General features: G+C 49.4%; 1 protein-coding gene across 1 annotated transcript; it reads left to right on the forward strand.

The window, feature by feature from the left end:
• Positions 1 to 739: 739 nt before the first annotated feature.
• On the forward strand, positions 740 to 2,712 carry LOC306737099 (nicotinamide phosphoribosyltransferase-like; the record flags this gene model as incomplete). Its single annotated transcript, XM_079218802.1, has 3 exons — positions 740 to 751; positions 1,380 to 1,505; positions 2,551 to 2,712. The coding sequence occupies 3 exons, from the start codon at positions 740 to 742 to the stop codon at positions 2,710 to 2,712; spliced, it is 300 nt and encodes a 99-aa protein (XP_079074928.1).
• Between the last annotated feature and the right edge of the window lie 16,769 nt (positions 2,713 to 19,481).

Raw genomic sequence — 19,481 nt, forward strand, 5'->3', positions numbered from 1 at the left:
AGGATTTACCATGGGAATATTTATATGATCACAGCTTATTTTGTTCTTTTCTGGACGGAAATGGGCTTCCACACTTATCTGCAGTATTTATATATTACATTATGACCAGGCTTCAACCTGGCCATGTTTTAAGAAAGATCCTCAAACTCAAACATGTCAGCATTTATTTTTGTCCACCCCACTAACTTAAAGACCCAAGTTAAATTTACTCTAACAAATCTAAAAAAATAAACACAAGACATTACTGTACATTAAACTAACTTTAACAGTTAAGTACACAATCTAAAACTTGTCAGAGCTCTTTGAGTTAAAGGGAAGAAGTAAATGGACATCACTAAACAGGGCTGTGATTTTTTACATTGTAGTATTGATTGCACAATAACAAGGTATGCTATATAGGCCCAGTTTAATATAAAACACAATTGTAGTACAATATATATATATATAGTATAACCCTGCTCCATCTCTCTATTAGTTTGGGGGTCCTGGGCCAAACGGTGGAATTACAACTTCAGGGTCAGTCGTCTTGTTGAGTGTAGTTTTAGAATTGATACTTTATGTTGGATGCAGTTGTCTTGAATAACTAGTCGTCATCATCCAGCTAATTGTGCACTTTTACAGACTTTTTAAGTCTGATTTAAAACTTGATCTTAAGTCAGCCTCAGGAAGTAGACTACGCCCTGGTTCAACTTTGACCTACCATACTTCCCTGTGAGAGATAACCGGTCATTATTGGGAAATGGGTGTGAATGTTAGATAGTTGTGATGGTCTGGTGGCACATGCATGTCAGACTGCCATCAGTGTATGAATGAGTGAATGATGACACATAGGGTTAAAATGCTTTTAATGGTCTAGGACTAGAAACTAGATATAGAATTACAGTCCCATTTATAATTTGATGATAATAATGACCTGTGCATCATCGAAATCAATCAATGATTTGACACAAAGTATTGATTACAAAAATGATTTTATTATAACAGACCGTAGCAAGACAAAGGTGTTTAATAAAGTTCTGTAATGCAGTGGATGACATAGTCATCAGAAATCTCCCTCTCTAAAAAGCTGTTTAGTGATCACAATATTTCACTCATTCATTTCAGACATTTGAGGGCACCAACATGAACACAAATGCCAAGCGTGCATCTTGCTGTACTTGACCGTGTGTTACCGTGCTGTATTACAGAGACACACGCCTATCACGGCATGAACACGTTTTCCATTGTATTAATTGGTGCATCTGTCGTAGACATGTTGATTGAAAATGAATGAAAAGACCAGAGGTGCTTCCTCGTGTGTCCCAGATGCAGAAATCCTCCCAGAGGCTTGTTTTTTCAACGTGATTTCACTTATTGTAATTTCCTTCTGCTTCTTCCAGATGGACGTGTACAAGCAGCCGGTGACCGACCCGTCCAAAGGGTCAAAGAAGGGTCGATTATCTCTGAGGAAAAACTCTGATGGCTTCTTGGAGACGATAGAGAGCGGGGCAGGCAAGCCTGAGGAGGTTAGTCCCAGCATTTCATCTTTAACTCTCACTGTCAGTAGAATCATGAGGGCAAAGTGAGGGCATGTCCTTTTGGAAAACACATTCGCTAACTGGAGTATTGGTAGATCCATTTTCACTCGTATCTTGAGGTGAGAGGTCAAGTGCCCCCTGTTAATATGGCCATACTCATTTTTCTTTAGTTACATTTTCCACTCAGAAATCAACTGCTTTTCTATTGTTTCTCACAAATTAATCTATTAAACATTGTTGTCTCTTTACATCTAAATTAACCTCAGCAGTTGGGATGAAGTGACTATGAAAGGTTGTTTTGCGGAAATGTCTGAACTTCTCAGTCTCTTTTCCAGAGGAAATGAAAGAGTTTTTTTGGAAACTGCTGATTACACGACTAAGTATTTAAGTAGTTTATTAAGCAAACTCAAACTAACCTGGGCTTTTTTGTGTGCGTTTGTTTATTTGGTGATCAATCCTTGTGATCCACCAAGAGGTACACGATGAGGATGGTTCCTCATCGTGTACCTCTTGATATCCTTACTTGAACGTCTCTTGATGATATTACTTGTTTGTGATTCCTCAGCCAGCCATTTTATTTTTGCAGGCTTCCAATGTATTCTGTTGATCTTGTGAAGCCATTTATAATGTCCTGTATTTGAGCTTTCACTGACGGATAGCCAGATATCAGGTGTTTGAAAACGGGACTCTTGTACTTTGAGTATAAAGATGTTTCATATATTGTTGCGTGATGCTTTCTTAAAGATGGGAAGCTCACAAGAAACCGATACTAAAAGAGTGGTGATAATCGGGGCAGCAGAGGCTAAGATATACGGACTATCAGTCGCTATGGGTCGAGCTCTTAATGTTGGATGCTACATTCCCATAATGCAATAAAGCTTCTATTAAACACTTCAAGCTCACCAAACGTGACAAACGACTGTACCTGGAGAGAATAATCAGGCACATTGTAAACTAAAAGCGGTGTTTAACAGTTCGTTCAACTTCTTTCCCCTGGACTCAACGGTTTGTCTGTGTGCTCTGCGTTCCTCAGGACCTGCTGGTGACTGTTTTCGAGAACGGCAGCCTGGTCCAGGACTACTCCCTGGAGGAGATAAGGAAGAATGCTCGGCTGACGGACGAGGAGGTGAAGCCCACCCAGCACAACCATGAACAGGAGCTGCTGCACAATCGCATCATTAACGGGATTCATTAAGCAACCCCAAAGCCTGGCGCAATGCAAACAAAACTTCAGTTTTGAACTGCGTGCACTGGAAGGAGGAAAGGCTCTCGGGTATAAATCTAAACATAATGAATATATATTAATCTGAACATAATGGAGGGGAGGGAAATGCTATTTTTTACAAGACACTAACCTAAACAAAATATAAAGAGTTTCATTGTTTGAAGTAATCATCAGGGATGGCTTACACTTGCTAGTTCTAAGATACAATATTTGATTTAAGGTCAATGTCCAGCCTAAACATTACATTCACATACAACAAAACTGCATTGTCAAGTAGCTTTTTGAGAGAAACTTGTCTCCTCCCGGAGTCGTCCCACCAAACCAAAAGTCAACGTCGACTTATTTTTATTCATGAGCGTAACTGAAATAACATAAGAAACATGGTTATTTTAAGCCAAACCATGATGTTTTTACGAAATAAAACCAAGTCATTTTGTTGCGCTTTGTTTCAATTTACGACATTAATTACAAACTGAAATGTCCATTCCATTTGTGAAGGTCACCCAACTCAAACAGAGTCAGTGTATCCTTTGTTGTTTGGTACAATACTGGTTCATCATTAATGAGCCATTTGTTCGTGCAGTTAAACCTTTTGAAGACAGGCTGGACATTAAAGGTGCTAAATTCAGAGCATAGCTACGATTGAGGGATTTCCTCCAGAGCTCTCAGCGTGGAAAAAGATAAGCCGTTCTTTTCCATCGTCCTCTCTGAAAAACCAATAGATGCAACAACATAGCAGACCCTATTGTCAGATGCGTGATCAGTAAAATACTGGACCTCAAATTCAAAAGGATTTTATTTTTTTTATCTGAGTTGAATGAGGGAAATAATTGAAAGGATTTACAGACTCTAATGACAGTCTGTAGCGTTAGTTAAAGCCATTCTCACTCGTACATAGCCGTTAAAGCAAACAAACAATATAAAGCAATCCAATAAGACCGTTAGATGACGCATGGTGTAACGTTGCCATAACAGCGGTGCAGAAATTACTTTTATCACGGGGCCAATAAAGAAACATTACGTAAATCTATTTTAAGTGACTACTACTATCAGAAGCGTGCGCCGCGTGCTGATAATCCTGAGGTATCATGCTTTGGTGGGGCCAAAAAGTAAACGGGGCACTGTGCTGTCTTGACAAAGCCTGCTGGCATGCGTTCACTTGTGATCATGCAGATCAGCATGCATGTGGTTTGATGCTGTATTAATGCTCATAATTTCACACCATAGCACCTTTTAAACTGCCTTTATTTAATTGACTGCAGGTGTGTTATTGTGCCCTGCTAAACTGAGTGCATTATGGAACACAATCTACTGGATGTAGAATTGGCAGTATCAAAGTGGGATTATGTGGGAGAGCATGTTTTGTTTAATGTCAGCTTTGATTGGCTGATGAACCATGGATTGACTTATGGACTTTAATGGAAACATTCACTAATATTCTCCATCACACCATTAGGTCTTTTAGTACCAATCTGCCTTGTCTACTTTAGTTAGAAGTATTTTATTTCTGTTCCAAAACACTGGGTCGGGACCTGCAAGTGGGTCGCAAGAAATTCTACTTGGGTCGCCAATTCAATTAGCAGAATATAACAATAGTTCCCATTTGAGCCCCATGATGGATGGAGCCTTGATGTTTGAATAGCTCAGATAATTGTAGTCTACTGATAACGTTGACTCTAATATAAAAGGCTTCCGCCCATTGCGTTTGCTTAGCTGATGAGAGGAAATGAAAAGAACGATTGTTTACTAAACTAACTAAATGCATTTTTTTTTTACAAGTTCATAAATCAAAGATGTGATTTATCAGACCTGTACCTCAACTAAATGGCTGTTTTTTCTAGAAAATATAAGGTGATGTAAAAATGGCAGTAAAGTTGGGAACATTCATTTACATACAAGTTTTCTCAAGATTGGGAGAAAAGGCCTGATGCCATGTCTTTTTTCTTTGTGTGTGTGTGTGTGTGTGTGTGTGTGTGTGTGTGTGTGTGTGTGTGTGTGTGTGTGTGTGTGTGTGTGTCCCCAGTAAAGAAGTGTGTATCATGTGAGTACCTGCCTTAAGCAACTTACTGTATAATGTAGAACAGATTCAAATTGGAAGTGGCTCATTTCTTTGGTTTTGGGCAGATCACAACAGATGTAAAGACCAGCTAGTCTGCTGCTGAATATCTATGCATTCAACACACGACTCCAAAGTTCTTCGTCATGTATGATCCTTCTTACTCTCTTGTTAGGGCCCTTTATTTCCTGTTCACATATTTGACTTCTTTTCAATAATCACTGGTATGCTCTATTTCAGACTGCTTGCATTTGATTTTCTTGCTGATGACCTACAGACCTATCGGGATTACCTGCTGTGTAGTATCGGCACTCCTATATTCAATTCTGTTTTGTAAATATGCTTTTGAAACTGATTCGCTTTGTAACTTATCTTTATCTTTTAAAATGTTCTGTATCTTTGATTTTATTTGTGTTTGAGAACTAACCTTTTGTAAAATTAAAAAAACAGTAACACTATCATACTGGGGTGAGCTCTTTTTTTCTAAAGTGAAACTTGTTGAAGTTTTCCATGACACGAGTGACCAGAAGGTAGAACCAGGCATTGGGACATACTGAAGGTGTCCACCTCTTTTCCATAGGCTAATTCTCCTTCATGTATAATGTCATTTTTCACCTTGTTCAGGGGCTGTTAAAGTCTGTAAAGCCCTTTACTAGAATATAGAAATGACCCTGGAAAATCCTAGTGGTAGTATCAATAAGACAGCGATGCATCTAGCCACCATTTTAACCCCAATAGTTTAAATTTTTCTCCAAAAGCCATCAGAATGATTTGAAAGAACATTCAGTATGCTTCAAATTGACCTGACTGCCACTGTTCCTTACAGGCACCTCTCCATCTGTACATCCAGTAAAAGGACTTCTCATCTTTGTTCATTGAAGTGCTCTTTTCTTTAGAGCCACTAGAGGGCCACACAGGCAAACAGCTGCTTTGTGCTCTGAGGGGACAATCCTGGAGGTTGTAAAGCAGAGCTCTATCATTATCTTCAGATCAGGTGATGCGCAAGACTACAGCTCATCCAGAGCCAACCTAAAGAGGGGCATCAAGAGGGCCAAGCACAACCACAAGCTAAGGACTGAGGAGTACTTTAACAACAACTCTGACCCCCGATGCATGTGGCAAGGCATCCAGGCCATTACGGATTACAAACCCTCCAATACCACCCCCCCAACCTGCGACGCCTCCCTTCCGGATGAGCTTAACTACTTTTATGCCCGCTTTGACAGGGACAACCAGGAGGCGGAGGCCATCAAGACTTTGCCCCCTGTAGACCACCAGCCCCTCCCCCTCTCCCCCGCCGACGTGTGTGCTGCGCTAAGCAAGATCAATGCTCGTAAGGCTGCTGGCCCTGATGGCATCCCCGGACGCGTGCTCAAGGCCTGTGCTGGGCAGCTGACTGGGGTCCTGACTGACATCTTCAACCTGTCACTGGCCCAAGCAGCCGTACCCACATGCTTCAAACTCACCTCAATCGTGCCAGTGCCAAAGCATTCCACTGCATCGAGCCTAAACGACTTCCGCCCTGTTGCACTCAGCCCCATCATCATGAAGTGTTTTGAAAGGCTGGTCCTGGCTCATCTCAAAACCTGCCTACCACCCACACTGGACCACATCCAATTTGCGTACCGCCAGAACAGGAGCACAGAGGACGCCATCTCCACAGCGCTTTACTCTGCTCTCTCCCACCTGAACAACAACAACACCTATGTGAGAATGCTGTTCATCGATTTCAGTTCAGCATTTAACACCATCATCCCCTCCAAACTGAACACTAAACTAGGTGAGCTTGGCATCGACACCTCGCTCTGCAGCTGGATACTGGATTTCCTAATCAACAGACCCCAGTATGTTAGGTTAGGCAATCGCACCTCCTCAACCCTCACCCTAAACACTGGTGTTCCACAGGGCTGTGTGCTGAGTCCTCTCCTCTACTCCCTGTTCACCTATGACAGCACGCCTGTACATGGTTCCAATACCATCATCAAGTTTGCAGACGACACAACGGCAGTGGGCCTCATCAACAACAACAACAATGAGTCGGCCTACAGGGAGGAGGTCCGGCACCTGGCGGCATGGTGCGCCAACAACAACCTGACCCTCAACACCAAAAAGACCAAAGAGCTCATCATGGACTTCAGGAAGACAAAGCGCTGCACACACTCCCCCATCCATATCAATGGAACGGAGGTTGAGCGTGTCTCCAGCTTCAGGTTCCTGGGTGTCCACATCTCAGACCTCTCTTGGCCCTCAACACCTCAACCCTGGTCAAAAAGGCACACCAGCGTCTTTTCTTCCTGAGGAGACTGAAGAAGATCCACATGTCTCCTCTGATCCTGGTGAACTTCTACCGCTGCACCATCGAGAGCATCCTTACTAACTGCATCACAGTCTGGTATGGCAACTGCTCTGTCTCAGACCGGAAAGCACTGCAGAGGGTGGTGAAAACCGGTACTCCACTCCCTGCCATCGAGACCATCCACCTCAAGCGCTGCCTGCGGAGAGCGTACAGTATTGTCAGGGACACCACTCACCCCAGCCATGGACTGTTTGCCCTCCTCCCCTCTGGGAGGCGCTATAGAAACCTCCGTTCCAGGACCAGCAGGCTCAGGAACAGTTTCTTCCACTCAGCTGTCAACACCCTTAACTCTGCATCACGGTGACAGCCCCCATCCCATCACCACGACCAACCCCTCTTCCACACTGTGTGTGTGTGTGCGCATGTGTGCGTGTCATTTCTGAAGCAATGGTCACCTTATATGCACATAGATATGTAAATATTATTTAGTAGAGCACCAATAGTCCCACCCAGTGTGCTGTATGTTATCAGCTGAAGACGGTTGAGATCCTTTTACATGCTCCGTACTGCAGCAGGAACATTGAGCATCCTAGTTTATTCTGAAATGTACCTCCTTTCTCTTTGCACACAATTTAATCACATTTTAAAAGTTTGGCACCTTTTAAAGGTTAACCTTTGGATTTGTAACATTTCTGTATCTCTGGTGCCACCTTCAGGCCAAACGTCACTTCACTACTTTATTTTATTGTTATTGCCTTGGGTTGGCCAAGAATATCAATGTTTTTTTCTCTATTTTTCATCAAGTGCTCTGTCTTCCATATTCTTCCAATAGGTTTTATTAAATACGATACCTTCACCACCAGCATGGCTGTAGTTTTATTACATTTAGTGTTTGATGTTCAAACTCAAAGCAATGCTGAATGAAATATTGATTCACTGGTTTGCAGAACATCAGACTATGCCTTTTGAAATTAATTTAAATGAATCTGTGTTGATATGGTGTGTGTGCATGTGTTTCAGGCTCAGTGCGCTCCCTCTCTCCTCTCTGAAGTTTATCTTCTCAGAACTCATGAATATGTGGGGACGCTTTAAACCTGGATTGATTTAAAAAAAGAAAAAGATCTGTTCTTTGCTCTACAAGTCATCCAGATGACTCGGTGTACATGTTGGTGGAAGAGGTTTGAGCAGCATTGTAGCCACCGTCGGCATTTTTATGACACCTGCGACCGATTCACTGTTCTAAAACCCATTCCCCACATTAACTCGACAACACTGAAGCTACAATAAATCTCACAATACAAAAGTGACGCTTGAGTGTTTTATTGAATGAAACACCAAAGTTGAGACAGTGGCCTCTGGAACGCCCGGCTTTCGTCTCTTTTGTCCTTTCTTCCACATCCATTCGGTCGGGTCCCAGGATTTCCAAAAGGCACGAGCTGCACGATGATATCGAAAACTAGAAATAAGGGATAGAGAAAAGGCTGTTAATCACATCTCCAAAAACCAAAAGCAAAAAACTAGAGAAGCCAGAAGCAGGTGATTACCTACCACAGTAGTTGAGGCCATCTGGCACTGAGAGCCGGGGTCGATCTGCTGGAGGCGATGAGTTGATTGCAGGCAGGTGAGCAGGAACCGGGAGAGACCAGGAAGCGGCCGTGACACTTATCCACTGAAACACAGAAGAGCACTTCTCTCCTGCTCCCTTGTCAAGGCAACTCTGGAGGTACGTTGAGTTCCTCTCAAAGGAATTAATACATATTACTTTAAGTACAATAGAGGGAGTAAAATGAGTCATCTCTGGATTATTAAAAGAAGTAACATTAAGAGTAGCAGGTAGGTTAGGTCCGGATGGCTCCCCGGCCAAAGTCGGGTGCTGGGGCTCAGCTGCAAAGAGAGGTGTGGGAAGTGGCCACGGGGGTAAGGAACACGTTACACACACATTTCCTACTTTATCTTTACATTATAGACTATTTAAGTCACACTGTTTCCATGTCAGAAGCTCTAACTTACCTTCTTCATCCTCAGTGAACAGCAGCATCTCAGGTGGTGGATTAGGATTAAAGTGAAGTACGGTCATGGTTAGTAAAACACATATAATTATCACATTATTTAAATTTAGGGAAAGCATGCATGCTCCATTGACAAACAGCCTTTTAGGCTTCTGGCCTCCCTTGCATATTCTATAAATAATTGATATATTTTTGTTGAATGTTCATTTGTATGTGCTATTGCAAAACAGAAGCTCATACTTACTTTTTTCATCCAGAGTAAGATGAGTTTAAGTGAGACAAAATGGTTAGTAGGGAAAATAATCTTTGACGTATTGAATATTACAATTAATAATTTATTTGAGAGACTTTACCTTTTTTTTGCCATATTAAGGCCAGTTGAACCTGTGGAGAAAGACGTTCTCGAGGCAGATCTAAGAATCAAAGAGACCTGGCAAACATATGATTAACAAAGAACACATAACATATGCTCAAGCAAGAGCAGCATGAGGAAAAGATTGAGAAGCAGCGAAAGGAGGAGGAGGAGCAACAGGTGGCTGCTCCGCCTGCTTTTCCACCTGTTGCTCCTCCTCCTTTGGCTGCTCCTCCTGTTTTTCCAAAGGAGGAGAAGCAGCAGGTGGACAAGCAGGGGGAGGAGCCAAAAGAGGAGGAGGAGCAGCAGGTGGAAAAGCAGGCGGAGCAGCCAAAGGAGGAGGAGCAGCAGGTGGGGAGTTAATTCCACTTCGGCCTCTTCTAAGATCGAAGAACCAAAGAGACAAACCTGGCAACCATATGTTGAAAAATGAGCAACAAAATAGTCAAGAGCAGCATGAGAAAAACTTAAGGAACATTTTGAGGAGAAGATTATGGAACAGCGAAAGGAGGAGGAGAAGCAGGAGGAAAAGCAGGAGGAGCAGCAGGAGGAAACACTCAGGGGCAGCGAAAGGAAGAGGTGGGAATGCTGGAGGAAAAGCAGGAGGAGCAGCAGGTGGGAATGCTAGAGGCAAAGTGGGAAGAGCATCCCAAGGACGAGGAGCACCAGATGTGAAGCAGGAGGAGGACGAGGAGCACAAAAACAACGGGTAGTGAAAGGAGGAGGAGGTGGGAATGCAGGAGGAAAAATGGGAGAAGCAGCAGGAGGACAAGTAGCAGCAGGTGTGGAAGCAAGAGGAGCAGCAGAAGGAGGACGGGGAGCAGCAGGTGTGGAAGCAGGAGGAGGAGCAGGAGGAAGACAAGGAGCAGCAGGTGTGGAAGCAAGAGGAAAAGCAGCAGGAGGAGCAGCAGGTGAGGAAGCAGGAGGAGCAGCAGGTGGGGAAGAGGGAGGAGCAGCAGGAGGAAAAAAACAAGGGGAAGGAGGAGGAGAAGCAGGTGGGAATGCAGGAGAAAAAACGGGAGGACCAGCAGGTGAGGTAGCAGGAGGAGCAGCAGGAGGAAGAGGAGCAACAGGAGGAGGACAAGGAGCAGCAGGAGGAAAAACACAAGGGGTAGCGAAAGGAGGAGGAGAAGCAGGTGGGAATGCAGGAAGGAAAGCAGGAGGAGCAGCAGGAGGACAAGGAGCAGCAGGTGTGGAAGCAGGAGGAGGACAAGGAGCAGCAGGAGGAAAAACACAGGGGGTCGCGAAAGGAGGAGGAGAAGCAGATGGGAATACAAGAGGAGAAGCAGGAGGACGAGGAGCAGCAGGTGTGGAAGCAAGAGGAGCAGCAGGAGGAGGACGGGGAGCAGCAGGTGTGGAAGCAGGAGGAAGACAAGGAGCAGCAGGTGTGGAAGCAAGAGGAAAAGCAGGAGGAGCAGCAGGTGAGGAAGCAGGAGGAGCAGGAAGAGGAAGACGAGGAGCAGCAGGTGGGGAAGAGGGAGGAGCAGCAGGAGGAAAAAAACAAGGGGAAGGAGGAGGAGAAGCAGGTGGGAATGCAGGAGAAAAAACGGGAGGAGCAGCAGGTGAGGTAGCAGGAGGAGCAACAGGAGGAAGAGGTGCAGCAGGTGTGGAAGCAGGAGGAGCAGGAGGAGGAAGACGAGGAGCAGCAGGTGGGAATGCAGGAGGAGCAGCAGGAAGAGGAACAGCAGGAGGGGAAAAACAAGGAGGAGGAGAAGCAGGTGGGAATGCAAGAGGAAAAGCAGGAGGAGCAGCAGGAGGACGAGGAGCAGCAGGAGTGGAAGCAGGAGGAGCAGGAGCAACAGGAGGAGGACAAGGAGCAGCAGGAGGAAAAACACAAGGGGTAGTGAAAGGAGGAGGAGAAGCAGGTGAGAATGCAGGAGGGAAAGCAGGAGGAGCAGCAGGAGGACAAGGAGCAGCAGGTGTGGAAGCAGGAGGAGCAGCAGGAGGAGGACAAGGAGCAGCAGGAGGAAAAACACAAGGGGTCGCGAAAGGAGGAGGAGAAGCAGATGGGAATGAAAGAGGAGAAGCAGTAGGACGAGGACGAGGAGCAGCAGGTGGGAATGCAAGAGGACGAGGAGCAGCACGTGGGAATGCAAGAGAAAAACCACGAGGAGGAGCAGCAGGAGGACGAGGAGCAGCAGGAGGAAGACGAGGAGCAGCACGTGTGTAAACACGAGGAGCAAGAGGAGCAATAGGAGTACAAAAAAAAGGGGTAGAGAACGGAGGAGGAGCAGCAGGTGGGAATGCAAGAGGAAAAGCAGGAGGAGCAGCAGGAGGGCGAGGAGCAGCAGGTGTGGAAAGAGGAGCAGCAGGAGGAAGAGGAGCAGCAGGAGGAGGACAAGGAGCAGCAGGAGGAAAAACACAAGGGGTAGCGAAAGGAGGAGGAGAAGCAGGTGGGAATTCAGGAGGGAAAGCGGGAGGAGCAGCAGGAGGAGGACAAGGAGCAGCAGGAGTGAAAGCAGGAGGAGCAGCAGGAAGAGGAACAGCAGGAGCGAAAAAACAAGGGGAAGGAGGAGGAGAAGCAGGTGGGAATGCAAGAGGAAAAGCAGGAAGAGCAGCAGGAGGGCGAGGAGCAGCAGGTGTGGAAGGAGGAGCAGCAGGAGGAAGAGGAGCAGCAGGAGGAGGACAAGGAGCAGCAGGAGGAAAAACACAAGGGGTAGTGAAAGGAGGAGGAGAAGCAGGTGGGAATGCAGAAGGGAAAGCGGGAGGAGCTGCAGGAGGAGGACAAGGAGCAGCAGGAGTGAAAGCAGGAGGAGCATCAAGAAGAGGAACAGCAGGAGGGGAAAAACAAGGGGGAGGAGAAGCAGGTGGGAATGCAAGAGGAAAAGCAGGAGGAGCAGCAGGAGCAGCAGGAGGACGAGGACGAGGAGCAGCAGGAGTGGAAGCAGGAGGAGCAGCAGGAGGAAGAGGAGCAACAGGAGGAGGACAAGGAGCAGCAGGAGGAAAAACACAAGGGGTAGCGAAAGGAGGAGGAGAAGCAGGTGGGAATGCAGGAGGAGCAGCAGGAGGACAAGGAACAGCAGGTGTGGAAGCAGGAGGAGCAGCAGGAGGAGGACAAGGAGCAGCAGGAGGAAAAACACAGGGGGTCGCGAAAGGAGGAGGAGAAGCAGATGGGAATGCAAGAGGAGAAGCAGGAGGACGAGGAGCAGCAGGTGTGGAAGCAAGAGGAGCAGCAGGAGGAGGACGGGGAGCAGCAGGTGTGGAAGCAGGAGGAGGAGCAGGAGGAAGACAAGGAGCAGCAGGTGTGGAAGCAAGAGGAAAAGCAGGAGGAGCAGCAGGTGAGGAAGCAGGAGGAGCAGGAAGAGGAAGACGAGGAGCAGCAGGTGGGGAAGAGGGAGGAGCAGCAGGAGGAAAAAAACAAGGGGAAGGAGGAGGAGGAAAAGCAGGTGGGAATGCAGGAGAAAAAACGGGAGGAGCAGCAGGTGAGGTAGCAGGAGGAGCAACAGGAGGAAGAGGTGCAGCAGGTGTGGAAGCAGGAGGAGCAGGAGGAGGAAGACGAGGAGCAGCAGGTGGGAATGCAGGAGGAGCAGCAGGAAGAGGAACAGCAGGAGGGGAAAAACAAGGGGGGGGAGAAGCAGGTGGGAATGCAAGAGGAAAAGCAGGAGGAGCAGCAGGAGGACGAGGACGAGGAGCAGCAGGAGTGGAAGCAGGAGGAGCAGCAGGAGGAGGAGGAGCAACAGGAGGAGGACAAGGAGCAGCAGGAGGAAAAACACAAGTGGTAGCGAAAGGAGGAGGAGAAGCAGGTGGGAATGCAAGAGGAGAAGCAGGAGGACGAGGAGCAGCAGGTGTGGAAGCAAGAGGAGCAGCAGGAGGAGGACGGGGAGCAGCAGGTGTGGAAGCAGGAGGAAAAACACAAGGGGTCGCGAAAGGAGGAGGAGAAGCAGATGGGAATGAAAGAGGAGAAGCAGGAGGACGAGGACGAGGAGCAGCAGGTGGGAATGCAAGAGGACGAGGACGAGGAGCAGCACGTGGGAATGCAAGAGAAAAAGCACGAGGAGGAGCAGCAGGAGGACGAGGAGCAGCAGGAGGAAGACGAGGAGCAGCACGTGTGTAAACACGAGGAGCAAGAGGAGCAATAGGAGTACAAAAAAAAGGGGTAGAGAACGGAGGAGGAGCAGCAGGTGGGAATGCAAGAGGAAAAGCAGGAGGAGCAGCAGGAGGGCGAGGAGCAGCAGGTGGAAGAGGAGCAGCAGGAGGAGGACAAGGAGCAGCAGGAGGAAAAACACAAGGGGTAGCGAAAGGAGGAGGAGAAGCAGGTGGGAATTCAGGAGGGAAAGCGGGAGGAGCAGCAGGAGGAGGACAAGGAGCAGCAGGAGTGAAAGCAGGAGGAGCAGCAGGAAGAGGAACAGCAGGAGCGAAAAAACAAGGGGAAGGAGGAGGAGAAGCAGGTGGGAATGCAAGAGGAAAAGCAGGAAGAGCATCAGGAGGGCGAGGAGCAGCAGGTGTGGAAGGAGGAGCAGCAGGAGGAAGAGGAGCAGCAGGAGGAAGAGGAGCAGCAGGAGGACGAGGAGCAGTATGAGGAAGAGGAGCAGCAGTATGAGGAAGAGGAACAGCAGGAGGAGGACAAGGAGCAACAGGAGGAGGACGAGGAGCAGCAGGAGTGGAAGCAGGAGGAGCAGTAGGAGGAAGAGGAGCAGCAGGAGGAGGACAAGGAGCAGCAGGAGGAAAAACACAAGGGGTAGCGAAAGGAGGAGGAGAAGCAGGTGGGAATGCAGGAGGGAAAGCGGGAGGAGCAGCAGGAGGACAAGGAGCAGCAGGTGTGGAAGCAGGAGGAGCAGCAGCAGGAGGAGGACAAGGAGCAGTAGGAAGAGGATGACAAGGAGCAGCAGGAGGAAAAACACAAGGGGTAGCGAAAGGAGGAGAAGAAGCAGATGGGAATGCAGGAGGGAAAGCAGGAGGAGCAGCAGGAGGAGGACAAGGAGCAGCACGAGTGAAAGCAGGAGGAGCAGCAGGAAAAAGAACAGCAGGAGGGAAAAAACAAGGGGAAGGAGGAGGAGAAGCAGGTGGGAATGCAGGAGGAGCAGCAGGAGGACGAGGACGAGGAGCAGCAGGAGAGGGAGCAGGAGGAGCAGTAGGAGGAAGAGGAGCAGCAGGAGGAGGACAAGGAGCAGCAGGAGGAAAAACACAAGGGGTAGCGAAAGGAGGAGGAGAAGCAGGTGGGAATGCAGGAGGAAAAGCGGGAGGAGCAGCAGGAGGAGCAGCAGCAGGAGGAGGACAAGGAGCAGCAGGAGGAGGACAAGGAGCAGCAGGAGGAGGATGACAAGGAGCAGCAGGAGGAAAAACAGAAGGGGTAGCGAAAGGAGGAGAAGAAGCAGATGGGAATGCAGGAGGGAAAGCGGGAGGAGCAGCAGGAGGAGGACAAGGAGCAGCACGAGTGAAAGCAGGAGGAGCAGCAGGAAGAGGAACAGCAGGAGGAAGAGGAACAGCAGGAGGGAAAAAACAAGGGGGAGGAGAAGCAGGTGGGAATGCAAGAGGAAAAGCAGGAGGAGCAGCACGAGGACGAGGAGCAGCAGGAGTGGAAGCAGGAGGAGCAGCAGGAGGAAGAGGAGCAACAGGAGGAGGACAAGGAGCAGCAGGAGGAAAAACACAAGGGGTAGCGAAAGGAGGAGGAGAAGCAGGTGGGGATGCAGGAGGGAAAGCAGGAGGAGCAGCAGGAGGACAAGGAGCAGCAGGTGTGGAAGCAGGAGGAGCAGCAGGAGGACAAGGAGCAGCAGGAGGAAAAACACAGGGGGTCGCGAAAGGAGGAGGAGAAGCAGATGGGAATGCAAGAGGAAGAGCAGGAGGAGCAGCAGGAGGGCGAGGAGCAGCAGGAGGGCGAGGAGCAGCAAGAGGAAGAGCAGCAGGAAGAGGACAAGGAGCAGCAGGAGTGAAAGCAGGAGGAGAAGCAGGTGGGAATGCAGGAGGAGCAGCAGGAGGACAAGGAGCAGCAGGTGTGGAAGCAGGAGGAGCAGCAGGAGGAAGAGGAGCAGCAGGAGGAAAAACACAAGGGGAAGGAGGAGGAGAAGCAGGTGGGAATGCAAGAGGAAAAGCAGGAGGAGCAGCAGGAGGGCGAGGAGCAGCAAGAGGAAGAGCAGCAGGAGGAGGACAAGGAGCAGCAGGAGTGAAAGCAGGAGGAGCAGCAGGAAGAGGAACAGCAGGAGCGAAAAAACAAGGGGAAGGAGGAGGAGAAGCAGGTGGGAATGCAGGAGGGAAAGCGGGAGGAGCAGCAGGAGGAGGACAAGGAGCAGCAGGAGTGAAAGCAGGAGGAGCAGCAGGAAGAGGAACAGCAGGAGGGAAAAAACAAGGGGAAGGAGGAGGAGAAGCAGGTGAGAATGCAAGAGGAAAAGCAGGAGGAGCAGTAGGAGGACGAGGAGCAGCAGGAGGAGGACAAGGAGCAGCAGGAGGAAAAACACAAGGGGTAGCGAAAGGAGGAGGAGAAGCAGGTGGGAATGCAGGAGGGAAAGCGGGAGGAGCAGCAGGAGGACAAGGAGCAGCAGGTGTGGAAGCAGGAGGAGCAGCAGGAGGAGGATGAGAAGCAGCAGGTGTGAAAGCAGGAGGAGCAGCAGGAAGAGGAACAGCAGGAGGGAAAAAACAAGGGGAAGGAGGAGGAGAAGCAGGTGGGAATGCAAGAGGAAAAGCAGGAGGACGAGGACGAGGAGCAGCAGATGGGAATGCAAGAGGAGCAATAGGAGTACAAAAATAAGGGGTAGAGAAAGGAGGAAGAGCAGCAGGTGGGAATGCAAGAGGAAAAGCAGGAGGAGCAGCAGGAGGACGAGGAGCAGCAGGAGGGCGAGGAGCAGCAAGTGTGGAAGCAGGAGGAGCAGGAGCAGCAGGAGGAGGACAAGGAGCAGCAGGAGGAAAAACACAAGGGGTAGCGAAAGGAGGAGGAGAAGCAGGTGGGAATGCAGGAGGGAAAGCGGGAGGAGCAGCAGGAGGACAAGGAGCAGCAGGTGTGGAAGCAGGAGGAGCAGCAGGAGGAGGACAAGGAGCAGGAGGAAAAACACAAGGGGTAGCGAAAGGAGGAGGAGAAGCAGATGGGAATGCAGGAGGGAAAGCTGGAGGAGCAGCAGGAGGACAAGGAGCAGCAGGTGTGGAAGCAGGAGGAGGAGCAGCAGGTGTGGAAGCAGGAGGAGCAGCAGGAGGAGGACAAGGAGCAGCAGGAGGAAAAACACAAGGGGTAGCAAAAGGAGGAGAAGAAGCAAGTGGGAATGCAGGAGGGAAAGCGGGAGGAGCAGCAGGTGTGGAAGCAGGAGGAGGACAAGGAACAGCAGGAGGGAAAACACAAGGGGTAACGAAAGGAGAAGAAGCAGGTGGGAATGCAGGAAGGAAAGTGGGAGGAGCAGCAGGAGGACAAGGAGCAACAGGTGTGGAAGCAGGAGGAGCAGGAGGAGGACAAGGAGCAACAGGTGTGGAAGCAGGAGGAGCAGGAGGAGGACAAGGAGCAGCAGGAGGAAAAACACAAGGGGGAGCAAAAGTAGGAGGAGAAGCAGGTGGGAATGCAGGAGGAAAAGCGGGAGGAGCAGCAGGAGGACAAGGACCAGCAGGTGTGGAAGCAAAAGAAGGAGCAGCAGGTGTGGAAGCAAGGGGAGGAGGAACAGGAGGAGGACAAGGAGCAGCAGGAGGAAAAACACAAGGGGTAGCGAAAGGAGGAGGAGAAGCAGGAGGGAAAGCGAGAGGAGCAGCAGGTGGGAAAGCAAGGAGAAAAGCATCAGGTGCAGCGAAAGGAGGAGGAGCAGGTTGGAAAGCAAGAAGGAGAGCATCAGGAGCAGCGAAAGGAGGAGGAACAGGTTGGAAAGCAAGGAGGGCATCAGGAGCGTCAGGTTGGAAAGGAAGAAGGAGAGCATCAGGAGCAGCGAAAGGAGGAGGAGCATCAGGTTGGAAAGCAAGAAGGAGAGCATCAGGTGCAGCGAAAAGAGGAGCGTCAGGTTGGAAAGGAAGAAGGAGAGCATCAGGAGCAGCGAAAGGAGGAGGAACAGGTTGGAAAGCAAGGAGGGCATCAGGAGCAGCGAAAAGAGGAGCATCAGGTTGGAAAGCAAGAAGGAGAGCATCAGGAGCAGCGAAAGGAGGAGGAGCATCAGGTTGGAAAGCAAGAAGGAGAGCATCAGGTGCAGCGAAAGGAGGAGAATCAGGTTGGAAAGCAAGAAGGAGAGCATCAGGAGCAGCGAAAGGAGGAGCAGCGAAAGGAGAAGCATCAGGTTGGAAAGCAAGAAGGGGAGAGTCAGGTGCAGCGAAAAGAGGACCGTCAGGTTGGAAAGGAAGAAGGAGAGCATCAGGAGCAGCGAAAGGAGGAGGAACAGGTTGGAAAGCAAGGAGGGCATCAGGAGCAGCGAAAAGAGGAGTGTCAGGTTGGAAAGGAAGAAGGAGAGCATGAGGAGCAGCGAAAGGAGGAGGAGCATCAGGTTGGAAAGCAAGAAGGAGAGCATCAGGTGCAGCGAAAAGAGGAGCGTCAGGTTGGAAAGGAAGAAGGAGAGCATCAGGAGCAGCGAAAGGAGGAGGAACAGGTTGGAAAGCAAGGAGGGCATCAGGAGCAGCGAAAAGAGGAGCGTCAGGTTGGAAAGGAAGAAGGAGAGCATCAGGAGCAGCGAAAGGAGGAGGAGCATCAGGTTGGAAAGCAAGAAGGAGAGCATCAGGTGGAGCGAAAAGAGGAGCGTCAGGTTGGAAAGGAAGAAGGAGAGCATCAGGAGCAGCGAAAGGAGGAGGAACAGGTTGGAAAGCAAGGAGGGCATCAGGAGCAGCGAAAAGAGGAGCATCAGGTTGGAAAGCAAGAAGGAGATCATCAGGAGCAGCGAAAGGAGGAGGAACAGGTTGGAAAGCAAGGAGGGCATCAGGAGCAGCGAAAAGAGGAGCGTCAGGTTGGAAAGGAAGAAGGAGAGCATCAGGAGCAGCGAAAGGAGGAGGAACAGGTTGGAAAGCAAGGAGGGCATCAGGAGCAGCGAAAAGAGGAGCGTCAGGTTGGAAAGGAAGAAGGAGAGCATCAGGAGCAGCGAAAGGAGGAGGAGCATCAGGTTGGAAAGCAAGAAGGAGAGCATCAGGTGCAGCGAAAGGAGGAGGAACAGGTTGGAAAGCAAGGAGGGCATCAGGAGCAGCGAAAAGAGGAGCATCAGGTTGGAAAGGAAGAAGGAGGGCATCAGGAGCAGCGAAAGGAGGAGGAGCATCAGGTTGGAAAGCATCAGGTGCAGCGAAAAGAGGAGCGTCAGGTTGGAAAGGAAGAAGGAGAGAATCAGGAGCAGCGAAAGGAGAAGGAACAGGTTGGAAAGCAAGGAGGGCATCAGGAGCAGCGAAAAGAGGAGCGTCAGGTTGGAAAGGAAGAAGGAGAGCATCAGGAGCAGCGAAAGGAGGAGGAGCATCAGGAGCAGCGAAAGGAGGAGGAGCATCAGGTTGGAAAGCAAGAAGGAGAGCATCAGGTGCAGCGAAAGGAGGAGGAACAGGTTGGAAAGCAAGGAGGGCATCAGGAGCAGCGAAAAGAGGAGCATCAGGTTGGAAAGGAAGAAGGAGAGCATCAGGAGCAGCGAAAGGAGGAGGAGCATCAGGTTGGAAAGCAAGAAGGAGAGCATCAGGTGCAGCGAAAAGAGGAGCGTCAGGTTGGAAAGGAAGAAGGAGAGAATCAGGAGCAGCGAAAGGAGAAGGAACAGGTTGGAAAGCAAGGAGGGCATCAGGAGCAGCGAAAAGAGGAGCGTCAGGTTGGAAAGGAAGAAGGAGAGCATCAGGAGCAGCGAAAGGAGGAGGAGCATCAGGTTGGAAAGCAAGAAGGAGAGCATCAGGTGCAGCGAAAGGAGGAGAATCAGGTTGGAAAGCAAGAAGGAGAGCATCAGGAGCAGCGAAAGGAGGAGGAACAGGTTGGAAAGCAAGGAGGGCATCAGGAGCAGCGAAAAGAGGAGCATCAGGTTGGAAAGGAAGAAGGAGAGCATCAGGAGCAGCGAAAGGAGGAGGAGCATCAGGTTGGAAAGCAAGAAGGAGAGCATCAGGTGCAGCGAAAAGAGGAGCGTCAGGTTGGAAAGGAAGAAGGAGAGAATCAGGAGCAGCGAAAGGAGGAGGAACAGGTTGGAA

Source organism: Taurulus bubalis, assembly GCF_910589615.1.
Source record: "Taurulus bubalis genome assembly, chromosome: 5".
NCBI classification, from domain to species: domain Eukaryota; kingdom Metazoa; phylum Chordata; class Actinopteri; order Perciformes; family Cottidae; genus Taurulus; species Taurulus bubalis.